This window comes from Lipophrys pholis, assembly GCF_963383615.2.
Source record: "Lipophrys pholis genome assembly, chromosome: 9".
NCBI classification, from domain to species: Eukaryota; Metazoa; Chordata; class Actinopteri; order Blenniiformes; family Blenniidae; genus Lipophrys; species Lipophrys pholis.
Genome location: NC_137639.1, coordinates 26,885,204 through 26,900,285, shown reverse-complemented (window position 1 = coordinate 26,900,285; position 15,082 = coordinate 26,885,204). Strand labels below are relative to the sequence as shown.

Sequence of the window (15,082 nt, the reverse complement as noted above, 5' to 3'; positions counted from 1 at the left end):
TTGTCGACTTTGCCAGATCTCACAGAGCTCATGTGTTTTACATTTCTTATCATATGTGAATGAGTCGCAAGAGGGCAGATAGCGGTTCGTTTGTTGTTCAACACATTCAGAAAGCAAGACTGAGAATTCGGAAAGGAGAGAAATATGCCCATCAACCTCAACACTGGGTGGTATGTGAAGTCCTGCAGGGTGAACCGTAGGGGGCGCTCCCTGAGGTCAGTCAATGGGTCAAGGTTACCAACTCAACAGTGTTTGTCAGACCAGATTAACTAAATCTATGAAAACCCTTTTCAGTGTCACCCTCTGATGCATGAATTGTTTTCATTCTTCTCAGGACATGAAACAAACTGAAACATATGTTGAGGGTTTTTTTGTTGTTGACCAAGTTAATAAACGTCCACTCCAGTGGTTTCTATGTACCTCTGCATTCAACATAAAATATTATGAACTTACTGTAAAAAACAAAACAAAAAAAAAGTTGTGTTTTATTGTAAATATACAAACATTTGTCTTTTTTCCTATTTATTTTTAAACACATTTCAACACCGTATATGTGTATGAGCCTGCAACGTTCAGGCCTGAATAAGAAACCAATGATATCCGTCCCTGTGAATCTCACACTTGAATGAGTCACACCATCTCCTACAGGACAAACATTATTATATTATATTATTATATTATAACATAGCCTATATAGCAGGACTGCCGCTGCATGTGGTTTTCTGTGACAAACACTTACATTTTAGTCTCTGCAGCACTGAACACTGTATGCTCATCACACCTGGGCTGCAGGAAAGTGTGCAACGCACAAGAATTTATATCTTAAATGAAGGTAAAGTGTTCATCTCACCCTGCGTGTACTAAGTACCGTTTAACTTGCATGTAAACACTGTGAGGTCAGCCGGGGTGAAGTCATTTGATTTCCACATGTAAAGACAAAACAACAACATATTTATCGGGTGACTCACCTGTTGCACATATTGGGGGACATCTTCCACTTTCTCGAAGTACGTCTCATTCGGGGTGAGCAGGAAGAACATGGACCGGAACCCCCTGGACACGGACTGCAGCTCCAAAGCTCCAGCCATGGTGCAGCAGCAGCAGCAGCAGCAGCAGCAGCAGCTTCCTCCCCGCTGTGGTCGCGCTGAGCTCGGCTTACCTGAGCAGGTGAGACACGCTGAGAACGAGCACGTAGACACGCAGAGTCCCGGGCACGTTGACTCCACGCGCGCTCCTGCAGCGACTCCTCCGTTTGTTTGTTTTTATCAGCGCTCGTGTTTTCGTTTCGCCTCCTGGAAGTGAACTGGGTCACTTATGAAACGGGGCAGCGCGTGAATGTGCATGTGGAAGCTTGCAGGGAGTCGTGAAGCGCGTTACGGCGGTCTGACGGTCATTTGCCCGCTTGACGTTGGACTCGTTGGTCACGCGCATACAGGTGAGTTTCACAGCGGACAGCGTGCGTCACGTCGTCTCGCGAGACCCCGCGGAGAGTTTATTTTTCCCACAAATCGAATTTCACGGGCTAATCTGCTGACGGCCACGCGCTCTGTGTGGGTTTTTTTTTTTTTTTTTTCATGAAAAGACTTTAAGTGGGAAAAAGCAACTGAGTGAGGATTGTTTTGGAAGCAGAATTCCAGTAATAGAAAACATTACCAGGTATGTGTGCAAATTCGCGTCCCGCCATGCAAAATCATGAACAGGATCTACAAAATGCACAAAAGCACAGGACTGCACATGATTTATTTTTATCAAAATACGGAGGAGTTTTCTCAGGTAGTGACCAGGATGTGTTAACATGAAGAGATCAGGTGTGGTTGAGTTTCAAACAGGTTTGGTTGCACATCCTGGATGTGCAACTTAACATGAAGAGATCAGGTGTGGTTGAGTTTCAAACAGGTTTGGTTGCACATCCTGGATGTTGTCACGTTGGTGAAGAAGAGGAGGGACAGCTCAAAGAAGAGTTGATGATGACCGCCGTGAAGCGTGGCTCCAAGACAAGCAGCAATATTTACTATCACTTTGCTGTCATGGTGCATCCAGGTATATTTTCATTGTGGCAACGAAGAGGGACGTCAGATAAAAGAGCGAGAAAATCTTTGGAATTCTGGTCAAACAACGATAAAATGAATGTTTGAAATTCAAACTCCCAAATTAATACAATTGAATGCCGGCCCGATTAAATTTGTGCCATATAAACACTTCAATCTGATCACATTAGCAGGATCCAATAAAAATTTGGGTTGGATTGGTCACGGGCTGAGGCCGATCCCAGCAAACAAACAGTGGAGGAGGTGTACAGCGTGAACACGTCACCAGTCCGTCACAGGACAAACTCAGGGAGACAGACAGTCACATGCAAACTACACATAGAAAAGACCCGTACACTGCCGAGTGGTTCAGTTTTAGTTGTAACCAACAATATTTGCTATTCACTTTTAGTAATGAGGTTACATTTATTCGACTTAATAGAGTAATCATAAGTGTTTTTGATCACGTTGAGGACAAACTGCACTTCTGCACACTAGAGATATTTTTTAATCTCAAACATAAGGACCGTGGGCTAAATCCGGCCTGCAAGAGGCTCCATTCCGGCCCACCTGACCACTAAGCCAATGGTAAAAAATTCAAAGAAAAAAAGTTTGTTCCAATACGGCTTTCATCTTTAGACAACGGAGTTGTTACTATAATATACAATAAGTATATTTGCAATATCGTAATAGTAATGTAAGTATCGGATCAGGAAAATATCGGTATCGGCCGATAGTGAAATCTGAACAATCGGATTGGTCAGTCTGAATTAAGTCGCCCTTTGAGGAGGAGATTTTGGACTCGCAGAGAGTAAAAAGCACTCGCGGAGAGATTTTCCAGGTTTCAAGATGAAGATGCACAATTTATTCAAACAAACAAAAAAATTCTCCGTGGTTGACTTTCTTAATTAATACCAATACTGCGTCTGCGCCTGCGTCTGCGTCTGCGTCTGCGTCTGTGCCTGCGGTGTAAAAACTGTCACTCCTTCCTCCTTCCACACGCACACCTGCACCTCCTCCTGATTATAAGGAGGAGGTGTGACCAGGACATCCCTAATGTGAAGAACATTGAAACTACCAAATATGTGCCATATAAGTGAAGTCCAATCATTTTCTATAAAATGACATGAAAAGTTGAATGTGGCGTCATTAAGCAGCAGTTTTGCATCTCGAAAAACAAGTTTTGTCTTGTTCGGGTAGGAAATGATTCATAACTACTCCACATTATCTATCCTCACACAGGTGTAGTGGTTAACCTCTTGGACTCTTTGTTATCTAGTTTTTATGGACAAAAACTCTGTAACTAGACAATTCGGCCTGTGAAACCAGATGAGGGCCTCTCTTGAGGAGCCTCTGTTTGTGAGGCCCAGTTTTGTGGAAAGTGTGTTTTCTTGGATCGTGAGATAAAGAGGTCAGCTGCTGGAGGACCAGGTCAGGGTGTAAACTTCACTCAGTGTAACAGTAGTGTCAATAATCAGGGCTGATCATGTGGTGCATTGCTGAGGCTGAAGGAGAAAAAAAACCCAATTTTTAGGTGACCAGTCTGGAAGGTAGAAATTGATCTGACGTTTGTTCACATTAGAACGAGGTCAAAGAAAACTGTACAAAGAGGAAACTCTGGCTGCCTCATTTGGATTGAATCAGACCGAAAGGTTTGAGCTGAGCTGCCGTGTGTCACTTAAAAATGTGATTTGAAGAAAAACAAACCAAGATTAGAATATTTATCTATCAGCTGTGTTGCATTTTTATCTTGATATTGTTGCTCTGCTTGTTCGACAAGGCCTGAAATACTGAAACTCACCCAACTTTTGACACATTTTAACTTGTATTAAAGGTCAGTTATTCAAGGAGGGCTGCAAAAATTTAACTCAAGACAAGCCTCCCACAGGACAAATGATACATCGTATTATATATTCGGTCATTTTTGGATCAGATGGAAGCTAAAAAAGTTATTCTAAAAAAAGAAAAGAACTTTCACATGAACCAAAAAAGGTTAATTAATGTATGAAACTTTTAGTGTCTGCAAAACTCTTTAAATCCCAACATTTAAACTGGTTTTTCACATAGAATAATGTCATTTGCGTTCTTGAAAACCTTGAAAAAAAAAATAATAATCTTGTGCTTCGATATTTACAACTGATTCAGTAGAAAGCAAAGCTCATTTTCCACCTCGTTTCTGAAAATATCACCTGTAATTGTTGCAGACTTGAAAACTTACAACATATCATGTATTAACATCAAGGCTACAGCTGTATAAGAAACTTTTTTTTTTTTTTTTTAATGGATTTGATTTTGGGTCTCTATGAGTTCTACATAATATTGTTAAAATACATTTTTGATCTGGTTACTGTTAACTTACAGTAAATATGACCTCCTACACCAGCCTCAGAGCAATTCAGGATTTGAAGAAAAGTCGTTATTTGATTCCAAAAATTCTTAATTTAAGTTGTGTGCAAGTTATATTATGAAAACAGGCTGAAGATTCGATAAAACACCATTTTGGAAATGAACGCTTTAAGTGAACGTAAAGCCATGACTGTGATCCACGAGACGGCTTTGTCTGATTCTGCTTCCGGTTTCCCGATCAGCTTGGTGCGGGTCACTTTTCAGTACCAGATTGGGAGTTGAACTCCCCGCCTTGCTGAAGTATCCTCGAACAATGTATTGAAGCCAAAGCTCAAGCGAATGGCTGAAAGATTACGTAAAACATGTTTGTAACAACCAATGACGTAATAATTTTTGCCATTTTAAGTGTAATTTTAGCCAATAATGTAATACGACATTCATTCATTCATTCATTTTCTTCCGCTTATCCGTTTCCGGGTCGCGGGGGTGACAGTCTGAGCACCATCACCCAGATCACAATGCACCGATTAAGAACCTGCCTGCAGGTGGTGAGCCATTATTATTATAACATATAACCAATATTCTAATAAATTATTACATTTGCATTATTAAAAAATCTTTCCAAAATGTTATAACTGTTACTAATATTGCGATAATGCATAAATCGGGCTGCATTTCTTGGATATTAAAGCTGTTGTTACGTTTATTGCAGTTTGCCTATCACAAATCTATATAACAGGTGGGATAGTCAACATATACAGGATACACACTCTTTATTTTACAATTTTGTTTTTTACATTATTGGCTTTATAACATTCAAAATTGTCAAAATTATTACACAACTGTCAGTTATTATGTTATTGGTTGCTACGCACATTGACAATCCTTTCAAAATGCAAACGTTTACTCACATTTATCAGAGCCGGTCATGCAGGTGGCGGGACGAGCAGACATGAAGCGGCGCAGCTTTGTTTGACCGTGTTTGCAGGCCGCCGCAGTCTGACCTGATGTCATCCATATGTTAGAATTTAAGGGGCGTGTTTGTTGCGGTGAGCGTCCACCATGTTTGGGAATATTCTGCACTGAATCACTATTTTCTGGATCACGTTCATCCTGCGGGCTGCGCAGACCTCAAGCGCGAGGTGTCTCTCAAACAAATTAAAATGCGTAATCACAGTGTGGTGAAAGACGAGATCAAGTCCAGAAATTATTTTCAAACTGGATTCCGTAACCGAATCCCATCCTTTGCGGGTTTTCTCCCGACTCTTGGCAGCACTGCGGACCGGCCCTGCCCCCAAGGCAAAGGTGACCCACATCCCCGGCTTTTCTCCACTCCGAGTTTTAATGCGTTTCAGCTTCCCGCCGCGACACAAACACACTCATCACTTCGGATTCATACCAACGGATGACTGCATAGACCGAGAGAGGGGAGGGAAAAAAAAAGTTAATTCATAAGAAATTCCATTTACCACTGGTTAAGTTTTTATTCAATTTGCAACCATCCCTGAAAAAGAGTGAATCAAATCCTTACTTCAGGTCTCAGATTTGTTTGCAAAATGTCATCTCCAGGTGGAAAAAGTGTCAGCTGGACGACCGTCAGTGTTTATTACTGCATGAGCTGAATCGTCTGGGTATAGAGTTATTGTTAAAAGTAAGGCAGTACTGAGAAATATTTACACATCACTTATATTAGCTCGGCAAATTTGATTTCCTGGCACTTGATTGGATCAGTGATTCAGTTACATCGCAATTTACATTGTACACAGTGGAGATGGTTTGAGGCGCAGACTGCATGTGATTCAACAGTGCAAATCAAATCCGACTTTCTTCGAGGGCAAATAACATGGAATGTTACAACAGTTCACCTAAATGTGGTTCCCCCCCCCCAAAAAAAAGATGCATTGCACTATTTCTGCAACCAAAACACATCTCGAACGGTGATACATCCATTTTTAAGGACATTCTTTTAACCAATGGCACTTTGAAATATTTCATCATCTTTTGTGCGGAGAAATTTACATTTTGCCTGCATGAGGACTCCATTTTTTTTTTTTTTACTTTTTTTTTTTTTCTAACTGTACATTTGTACACTTATTTAGCATCGTTGTATGACGATGGCGAATCAGCAAACAGCAGTCCTTCTAAGGACGGTCCTGAGGCCGGGGCAGGGCCTGTCCCTTCAGGGGGAGTCAAGGGGTGGGGTGAGGGTGGGGGGTGGGGTGGGGTGGGGTGGGGGTTGTGTGCGTGTGCATCATAAGTGAGCGTGCTCGGAGCTCTGGTCGCTGTCGTGACTGTCCTCATTGGCTAGGGAGTCCGTCGAGTGGTGCAGCGCCGCGATCCCCGAGAACTCCGACGGCAGCAGCGTCCCCTTTTTCACGTTCACCAGTTCCTTCTCACGAGCCGCCGCCCCCTGCTGGCCGCCCTTCACCCGCTTCCACTTCATCCTCCTGTTCTGGAACCACACCTTCACCTGCAGGGGGGGGAGGGGTTGCGAGACAGTAAGCGTCAAATTCACTGCTCCTAAAGAGAGGGCGAACAGCCGTTGAAAAACTAAAAACGCAAATTAGGGGGCGTTACCGCTCGGCGGCAACTTTGTCTCAAAGTTTGGCAGCTTTCTGAGCGCCAGCAATTATGTGTCGCTGTGCCGTTCCATCTGCCACTTGGCATCTACCTGTTTTTCCCTGACTCAACAGCCTCGGCCGTATTTACGTCCCCCAGACTGATGATTAAGCTGTTGCTTAAAACGGTTTACACGTCAAGAAGCAGCAGAGGCTCCCTGAGTGTCGACACATGCGCCAGAATGGGGGGGGGGGGGGAGTTTGGAAGGCCGAACACAGGGTGGGGTGGGTTTATTTTTGGGGAGTGTCAGTCCCCGGGGAGGGTGGGGGGGTGGGGGGTCACATGGGCCAGGACATTAGTCGACAGCACAAACGTTTGTCTTAAACGTCGGGGGTGGACACTGCGCCGGGTATCACGTCGGATTCTTTACAAGCCGAGGGGCCTTTTTTCTGCGAGCCGCCGAACGGCAGCAAAATATCTCCTCTATTTATGGCTCCAGCAGTAACTCAGGGACTTCACTCTGTAGGTGCATGCGTGCACATGAAACCCGGACTACCTGCACCGCTTGTCAGGTAACTCAGGGGAAAAAGAGATTAAATTTACACTTGCACCAAATTACTCATATTTTGTATATCAACTACACTGGCAAGTCTTTCTCTGGAGACTCAGAGTGGCTCGTTTAATCCTTTTATGGCCCAGAAACATTGATTTAGTTGTACAAATGCATAATGAGTGGACGTTTCTGCTATCTTTCTACTACATAACATTTCATATTACTGTGTTTTTTTAATGTTACAGTACAGAGAAGCTTATTTTACACTGATGAGTCTGGTTTCTAACAGGACGGTCGCACTAAAAAAGTCCTCCTTAACGTCACTGTAAACTCTCTTGATATTGAATATATGGGACGAAAGTTATTTCATGCATGTTCAATCCCGTCAGAAGTGTCATTATGAAAATGTAAGCATGAAGCAACTATGTCCTCCCAAGTTTTTCACCAAGCAAAACCAATAAAGAAAAGTATGGGCCAATTAATTGAATATAGGTCTCGTTGAATTTATTTGGAAAAGAGGCTTGAGCGGCACTAAGTTGACCTAAAAACGGCTCTGTATCGACTCCGTCTCATTGCGTTGCTGCGCTCCACATCACAGTTTCACTACTTATTTGAAATCAAATTAAAAACACGCATGAAAAAAGTATTTTCTAGGGTCCCGGTCTGAAGTCCCACCGCTGCCACCTTTGAGCCTATTCCAGTTTTCACAGCCTACAAAGACATAACATCCATCACATTTCTCCAAACAGCTCACACAGCATAAATCGAGCCCCGTGGCCGACTGATTGCATTGCCAATATTTACCTCAGTATCTCCTGCTGTATATTTTCCCCTGACAAAAAAACTGAGGTCACACGCATGCGGCATGAGCTAAAGAAATTTCATGCACATTTTATGCTGCTTGGAGCCGCAGGATGATTAATTGTTACAGTCTGGAAGGAGGCTGAAGTGGAATTATGGTGGCAAAGTCTGCGCTCAGTGGCCCCGCCGAGTTAACGGGAGTTTTGCCTTTTTGGAGTTTTTTTTTTTTCTTTCTTTCTTTCTTGCTTTCTTTTTTTTTGCACTTTTGAAACACGAAGCTATCGACATGCTTTATGGTGCTTTTGTCGCAGTTAACGTTTGCCTTCAGACCGAGGAGTCTGAAGCCAAATGTGCAGCTTTACTGCGATACTTTGAAAACCCCTTCAAGCAAACCCCTGTGGACATTTTTATTCCTCGGTTATGGCGAACTTCAGTTTTAAGTTTTCTGCGCAAAGGGTTTTTAGCATTTTGATGTCTGAAGCTTAAAAAGAGTGCGTTTGGTTGTTTTTACTGAATTAACACTCGTCTAACGTTTAAAAGAGAATTCTCATATATACGGGTGCATTACTTAATCGTGACATTAATGTCTGTATTTCAAATTTGTAAGATGAACTGCATGTATGTTGAAGTCATTCAGGTTTGTCGCCACATGTTCTGCCTTTAGGTGTTGATTCTGGTGTCAAATTACAAGCAAGGCCAGTTGCATCTCACAGGTTTGCAGAAATATGCATCAGAGAAAAACTGGTTTTCTGTGAGGAGGGGGCTTAAAAAAAACTTGTTTTCGACAGGGTGTTACGTGTGAGGCTGCACAGGATTTAGGTTTTTTTTTGATCTGTGGTCAAATATGAGCGTAAAGATCCTATTTAAGTCCAAAGCAGCTGAAAGTAAAAGCATTAATGATAGTTTTCTCACAGTTCTGTCCAAGCAGCTTGCGCCTCCATGGAATAGAGCCACTGCTCTTGTTTTTGGTTACACCTGCTGTTTGAAGGGAGTTGTTATTCCCCTCCTGGGGATCCAAGCTGGTTTTGTAGGACTTTGCCGACGCACTCATTACAGTTTATTCTGATACGGCATGACATTTGATATTTATAAAAGTTTGCCAAACATGTACATTTTGAGGATCCTCAGTTGTAATTTCCCGTCGGGGCATCGCCTGACACTGATATCTCACACTCGCACTTTCTTTACATTCGATCCACACTGTAGCGTGCTACGGGAAATCATTGGCAAGGTGTCAACTAAGTGTGAATTACAGCTTCCAAACGGGTGTCATAGAAGAACAGACTCCACGCCGTTTCCTGCGTCCCCCCCCCCCCCCTCCACCAACCATTTGTCTCCTGTTATTTATTTCATGTGCCTGCGTTTTACAGCGAGCGGCCCACGCTCGGAGACCAATTTGTGCTTTCAGAGGTTAGTGGGAGAGAGGAAGTGACTTGCTAGACAGCATTTCCTTCAACCCCTCTCCCCGCCTCGGCTGTGGCCGGCCTGAAAGAATAGACAGGAACATCTGGAATATGATAGTCCCGTCACACAGCCACATCTGGAGCACAATAGCCCCTCGCACCGGAGTTACAAAAACACAGTAGCGAGCCGAAAAGCCTCCTCGCCGTCCCGAGGCCGCCTCTGTTTTCACAACATGGCATTAATGTGCTAATGGTGGTGGCGGGTTCGATAATGTCTAAACCCAGGGGGAAACATGCAGCGGTGGGGCAGGAACATACTTGTCTTTCAGTGAGGTCAAGGTTGACTGCGATCTCGTAGCGCCTTAGTCTGGTTAGGTAGTTGTGGTGGGCGAACTCGGCCTCCAGCTCTCGGATTTGCTCCTTGGTGAACGCCGTCCGCTCCTTCCTGGGCTTGCTGCTCACGTCTGACTTGTAATTCCCGTCCTGGGACTCTGAAACCAAACACCACACCGGTTTTTCTGTTGCTCTCAGAGCAGATTTATATGCCAGCAAAATTGAAAAAAATATATATTTTTTTTTTTCAATGTTATGTGGCAGGTGCAAGTCAGCAGGGGGGGGAAGAAGAGGCAAGGTAAGAGAAACAATGGGAGCTGTCAGTCACACTTTATTGTTCAGACGTTGTTTATGAATACTTTAAGTGGCTGGAAGGACTCATGGGCTGCGACACATGTGGGTCTGACTGTGGCAGCTGTGCTATTACAATAGACTGGCTTTTATACTGCCGGCATGGGTTTAATTTATCTCAGTCTTAAAGAAATCGGCAGGTTTTTTTTTTCAAAACAATCAGTCAAGGTTGGCTACCAGAATTTGAAACACACTTCTGTGTTTTTCAAACAAATACAGTAGATCAGACAATTAGAGGGATAAGATTGGAAGCAGTGGTGATTTTAGTTCAGCCTTCATTGTGTGATGAAGCTTTTACTCCTGACTTATCTTCTTGTTTTCCTCTTCCCACAAAACTTTCCGAAGAAAACACATATGGATCATTTGCCTTCGGAAAGTTTCCCGTCGTCAGCAAGCCTTTGTGGGGGTTTTTCTTTTTCTTTTTCTTCTTTTCCCCCCACCGGCTTCCAGTTGCATGCTAATTCATCTGCGGTCCTGTTCTGTAGTGCGTGTTAATCCAGCAGTCCTGCATCAAGCCAAACTGTAAATAGTCGCCGCAGAGCCGGGGCCAGACTCACAAACGCCGCAGAGCCACGCGAGAGGAGAAACTTAAGATTTCGATGAGCTCCGCCGCTTCTGCTTTTCTCTCATCTTTCTCGAATTCAGGGTTTTGTTTTTTCGAGAACAGTTTTAGCTTGCAAGGACAAAACAAACTCTCCACAAAAACTTTCCACTTTAAATTTTCTTCTTTTTTTTTTTTTTTTACGCAATGAAACAGATGATTGCTTGACCCGCAGCCCCTCTCTGACCTTCCTTCTCCCTTCCCCTGTAATTTCAACCCGAGTGTCGCTGATTGAAGCGGGGCCCTTCAGACGTACCCGTCCCCCCGGCTTTCTCCCTTTTCTCTCTCTGGTAAACACAGACATTGTGAAAAGAGAAATAAAAAAGAAAAAAAAAGAAAAAAGGGTAACACAGCCAGCTGCCTCAGAAACCAGCAGGCCTGGAGTTAAAAAACCAGCGGCGGGCTTTTATGACACAGTCACTTCACCACAGCAATTAGGTCCCCGCTGTAACTTTCATCTCTCCACAAAAAAGGAGGAATAATACGAGAAAAAATACACGCAAACCAGACAGGGCACATCGTTTTAGAGTGCTGAAAAATAATGCAAAAACGACTGGTCATTTCTTTTCTTTTTTTTTTTTTAGGTGGAAACACATGTGTTGCTTGTTTTTCCTTCAGTGAAAGTTGTGATTTTTTTTTTTTTTTTTTAAATGTTCCTTGCACACAAGAATGAAAATCAAACGCACCAGACATCAGACTCTTCTCTCCTCTTTTATTTTACAACTAAATAAGACTTCACGCACCTTTTTATGGTCCCGAAGCCTATTAAGTCTTTTTTTAAGAGAACCACTCCCACGACCTAAAAAAAAAAAAAAGAAAAAAAAGAAAAGAAAGCAGAGCCCCGGACTCATCTCGTTACCCTGCGGCCGTCCTTGAGGAAACAGTCACAACTGGGTATTAGACGCAGAAAGTCGAGATGCTTCATATTTAAGCAAGAAAAAAGAAAAAGAAACGAAGAAAGTGGGGAGGGGAGGGTGAAAACTCAAGCATGGAAATGAGTTCTCAGGTTTTGTTATTATTTCTGTATCTAAATTCAGGTTTCACTCAAGTTTGGGGTCCAGATGGCGAAACTGGATCGGAGCTCTATCGCATGCAACAGGCAGCAGCCTGATATTTAGACAGCCGATTGAGTCAACAGCCTGCCCAGACACCAATAATCAGCCTGATTGGTGTTTGGGGGGTTGAGGGGGGGGTGGAGGGTGGGGAGGGGGGGGGGGGGGGGGGGGGGGGGGGGCACATGTAATGAGTGTGCAATAACTATTGTTACAAGAGGAGTGGGATTCGGAAGGCGGAGGTGCAACTTAACCACAGTTTGACATTGGAGGGAAAGAAGCTGTGCGTTGGTTTGCATGTGACCCGACGTTTACTGTGAAATTCACGGGTTTTCGCTTCACTGGCGATGCAGGAATTTGCATATATGAGTGAAGTTTAGAAATAAATGACCTTAGGTTGCATTTAACTGTGTGGTTGATTCCAGCCGGCCGAGCGTTTGATTCTGACACCCCTTTGGAGTGACAGGCGGCATCATGGGAGAAAATCCAACGGCGGCCTTCACACGGGCGCAGGATCGGCCCGCGATACTCCGAAGGACGACTCAGAGCGCGAGCGCGCCTTCCCTGGAAACTCTCACTAATATCACTTTCCCTGCGAGAACTCCCGCGACCCGACCCCGGCTGTTTGTCACGCCGTGATTGATTATTGTGGTGACGGCAGGTTTGGAAATGTGCTGCAGGTCATCAGAGAGGTGTGATCTTGTGAGGTGTGTGTGTGTGTGTGTGTGTGTGTGTAGTCCTGAATGAGGCGTTTTGTCATAAAATGTGTGAGGGAATGTGGAATTAGATGTGTGTGGGTTCAGATTTCAATAATTTGACAGTATTGCTCATGAACAACACTGACGTTTTCACAGATAAGCAGGTCTTTCATGAGGAAAATGGCTTTTTTCAATGTTAGAATTTAAGATTTATGCCACAAAGTAAACATTTTTTACAAATTTTAAATGAACCGAGAGGAAGAGGCTTCAAAATTCACAGCGCTAAGGCTTTAAAAATCAATCTTTTTATTGGTCTTTTAAGTAGCAACACGTTGGAAGAATTTATGAAATATCAAAATAATTTACAGCCCATTAAAAACGGCACTATGAAAAATGACAAGCCTTTCAGACGACTCAAACATGATTTTCCACCTTAAACATGTGGCACGTTTGTTTAGTTTCTCTTCTTGCTGCACTGGAACTTTTATTTTGTTACTGCAGAATTGGGAGAAGAGCGAAGCCTGGGAAGCCTGCGTCTGCCGGGGTGTTTAGTGTGCCGCGAGGCGCCGGTGCAGTCTTTTACAATCCACGACATTAATTCTTTACTGTGTGCCTCTTTTTCTGCCCTCTAAAGAGTGTCGCAACAAACCAGATGTGAGGTTTCTTTTCTTTTTTTTTTTTTCTTTTTTTTTTTGTCCCACTCCGTCTTTTTTTAAAACAAGTCATAGCAGCCGTCAGACGAGCCCGCTCGGTTCTGATGTGGCCTTTTGCTCCTCGCTTCAGCCCGTCTGCTCGCTGCGTGTCAGCCGACACCTCCGAGCCGCGTTTCGGTCTCTCTCTTTTTTTTTTTTTTTCTTTCTTTCATTTTTGCTTTGCTTTTCTGTCAGAGCTGCAGGACTTTCAAACATTTGCGCTGTTGAGTGATGCAGGTGTTTGCGTTCAGCCTGGAATTTCTTTAAAAACGCTCGTGTTTATGTGCAAAGACCTCCAGAGGATTTCCACAGTCTGCGTGGAGAGCAGCTCATTTGTGCCGGACAGTAGATTAAACTCTCCACCATTAGCATTGATCTGCTTTCTTTTAAAGAAATCGTCCCCCCCCCCCCCCCCCCCCCGTCCCCCGCGTCCCCCACCCCCACCCCCTCCCTGTGGCTCCGCTTACCTGAGCTGTCACTTTTCCTCTTGCCGTTTCTCTTCTCGGCCTCGGCAGGTGACAGCGTCTGCCTGCCAAAGTCTGCCGGCACGCACGACGCCCCCGTCGGGGTGCTGCCGCTGCTCAGACTCGGGGTGCTGGCGCACATGTTGGGCCCGCCCGGGTGGCCCAGGTCTGGAGCCGTGGGTCCATTGTCGTGGGAGGCGTGGGAGTGCGGGTGGCAGAGGCCGTGCCGCGCGCCGCCGCTCCCGGGCGACGGCATCTGCGGGAGATGCCAGGACGCGTGGTGCTGCGGCGCGTGGTGATGCTGCTGGGAGGTCAGGTGGCCACGGTGGGGATGGTGGTGGTGGTGGTGGTGCTGGCCGGCGAAGAGGCCGTCGTCGCCCGGGTAGCTGGAGATGATGCAGGGCGACGGCGAGGAGGTGGACGAGGAGGACGAGGAGGAGGCCAGGTCCGGGTAGGAGACGTGGTCCGAGCGTCCGTGGAGAGTGAGGGGGGACTGGGTGAAGGCGGGATGCAGGGCCTGCGCCGGGGCGTGGGGGCTCCGCAGGCAGCCGAAGAGTGTGTGATCCATCGTGTGCAAACACACACACACACACGCGCGCACACACACACACCAGCCCACCAGTAAAAGGTGAGAAGAGAAAAATAAAGTTGCTGTATCTACCGAAAAAAACACACAAAAAGAAATCACAAGCGCATATCCGAGATGCTTCTCGCTCTGTTTTTTTTTTTTCCTTTTTGGCTATCCCGAAAGTTTTCCCCTCAGTTTGGAAAAAAATAGTCAGAGCAGAAAGTGTTTGGAAACGGGGTGTCCTGTGGTAATCCGGAGCGTGCGGCCAGTTGCCAGGCTGTACAGGATAAACAGTTAGCCCAGGACAGGCTGCAGAGGAGCCTCTCAGATGTCAGGAGGAGCAGGGGACTGGAGCTCGAGCCTCAGGAGCAGGAGGAGGTTCCTAGGAACTGCAGAACGAGGGGAGCCGGCAGAGGGGATGTTATAAATAGGGTGTAACGTGAGACGGAGGCTGGGTCACAGACTGCATACGCGCTACTGACCACATACATACGATCACCCTTCCAAAAAGCACAGCTCAATAAATCTGTACTATTAAAATGGCTGAGCCTCAGGAAAGAAGGCAATTTATTTTGGACTTGGATCTGACCTCCGGTGGCCATCTTTTCTCTCGCTCTTTTTTTTTTTTTTTTTT

At 44.9% G+C, this 15,082-nt stretch overlaps 2 protein-coding genes across 3 annotated transcripts in view; both read right to left on the bottom strand.

Annotated features, from left to right (window-relative positions):
* Nucleotides 1–1,524, bottom strand: part of agmo (alkylglycerol monooxygenase) — a 61,649-nt gene extending 60,125 nt beyond the window's left edge. The window contains exon 1 of one of the 2 annotated variants that reach the window (XM_080471578.1): nt 969–1,524. In XM_080471578.1, the coding sequence (XP_080327704.1) occupies nt 969–1,088 (120 nt within the window). In that variant the 5' untranslated portion in view covers nt 1,089–1,524. The remainder of the gene's footprint in view (nt 1–968) is intronic. The other variant, XM_080471577.1, reaches the window with a different exon arrangement.
* A 4,319-nt stretch (nt 1,525–5,843) lies between these two features.
* meox2a (mesenchyme homeobox 2a) lies at nt 5,844–15,065 on the bottom strand. The gene is made up of 3 exons (XM_080471579.1): nt 13,884–15,065; nt 10,008–10,180; nt 5,844–6,843 (listed from the first exon to the last, which is right to left on the bottom strand). The coding sequence occupies exons 1-3, from the start codon at nt 14,446–14,448 to the stop codon at nt 6,625–6,627; spliced, it is 957 nt and encodes a 318-aa protein (XP_080327705.1). The 5' UTR covers nt 14,449–15,065; the 3' UTR covers nt 5,844–6,624.
* Nucleotides 15,066–15,082: the final 17 nt, after the last annotated feature.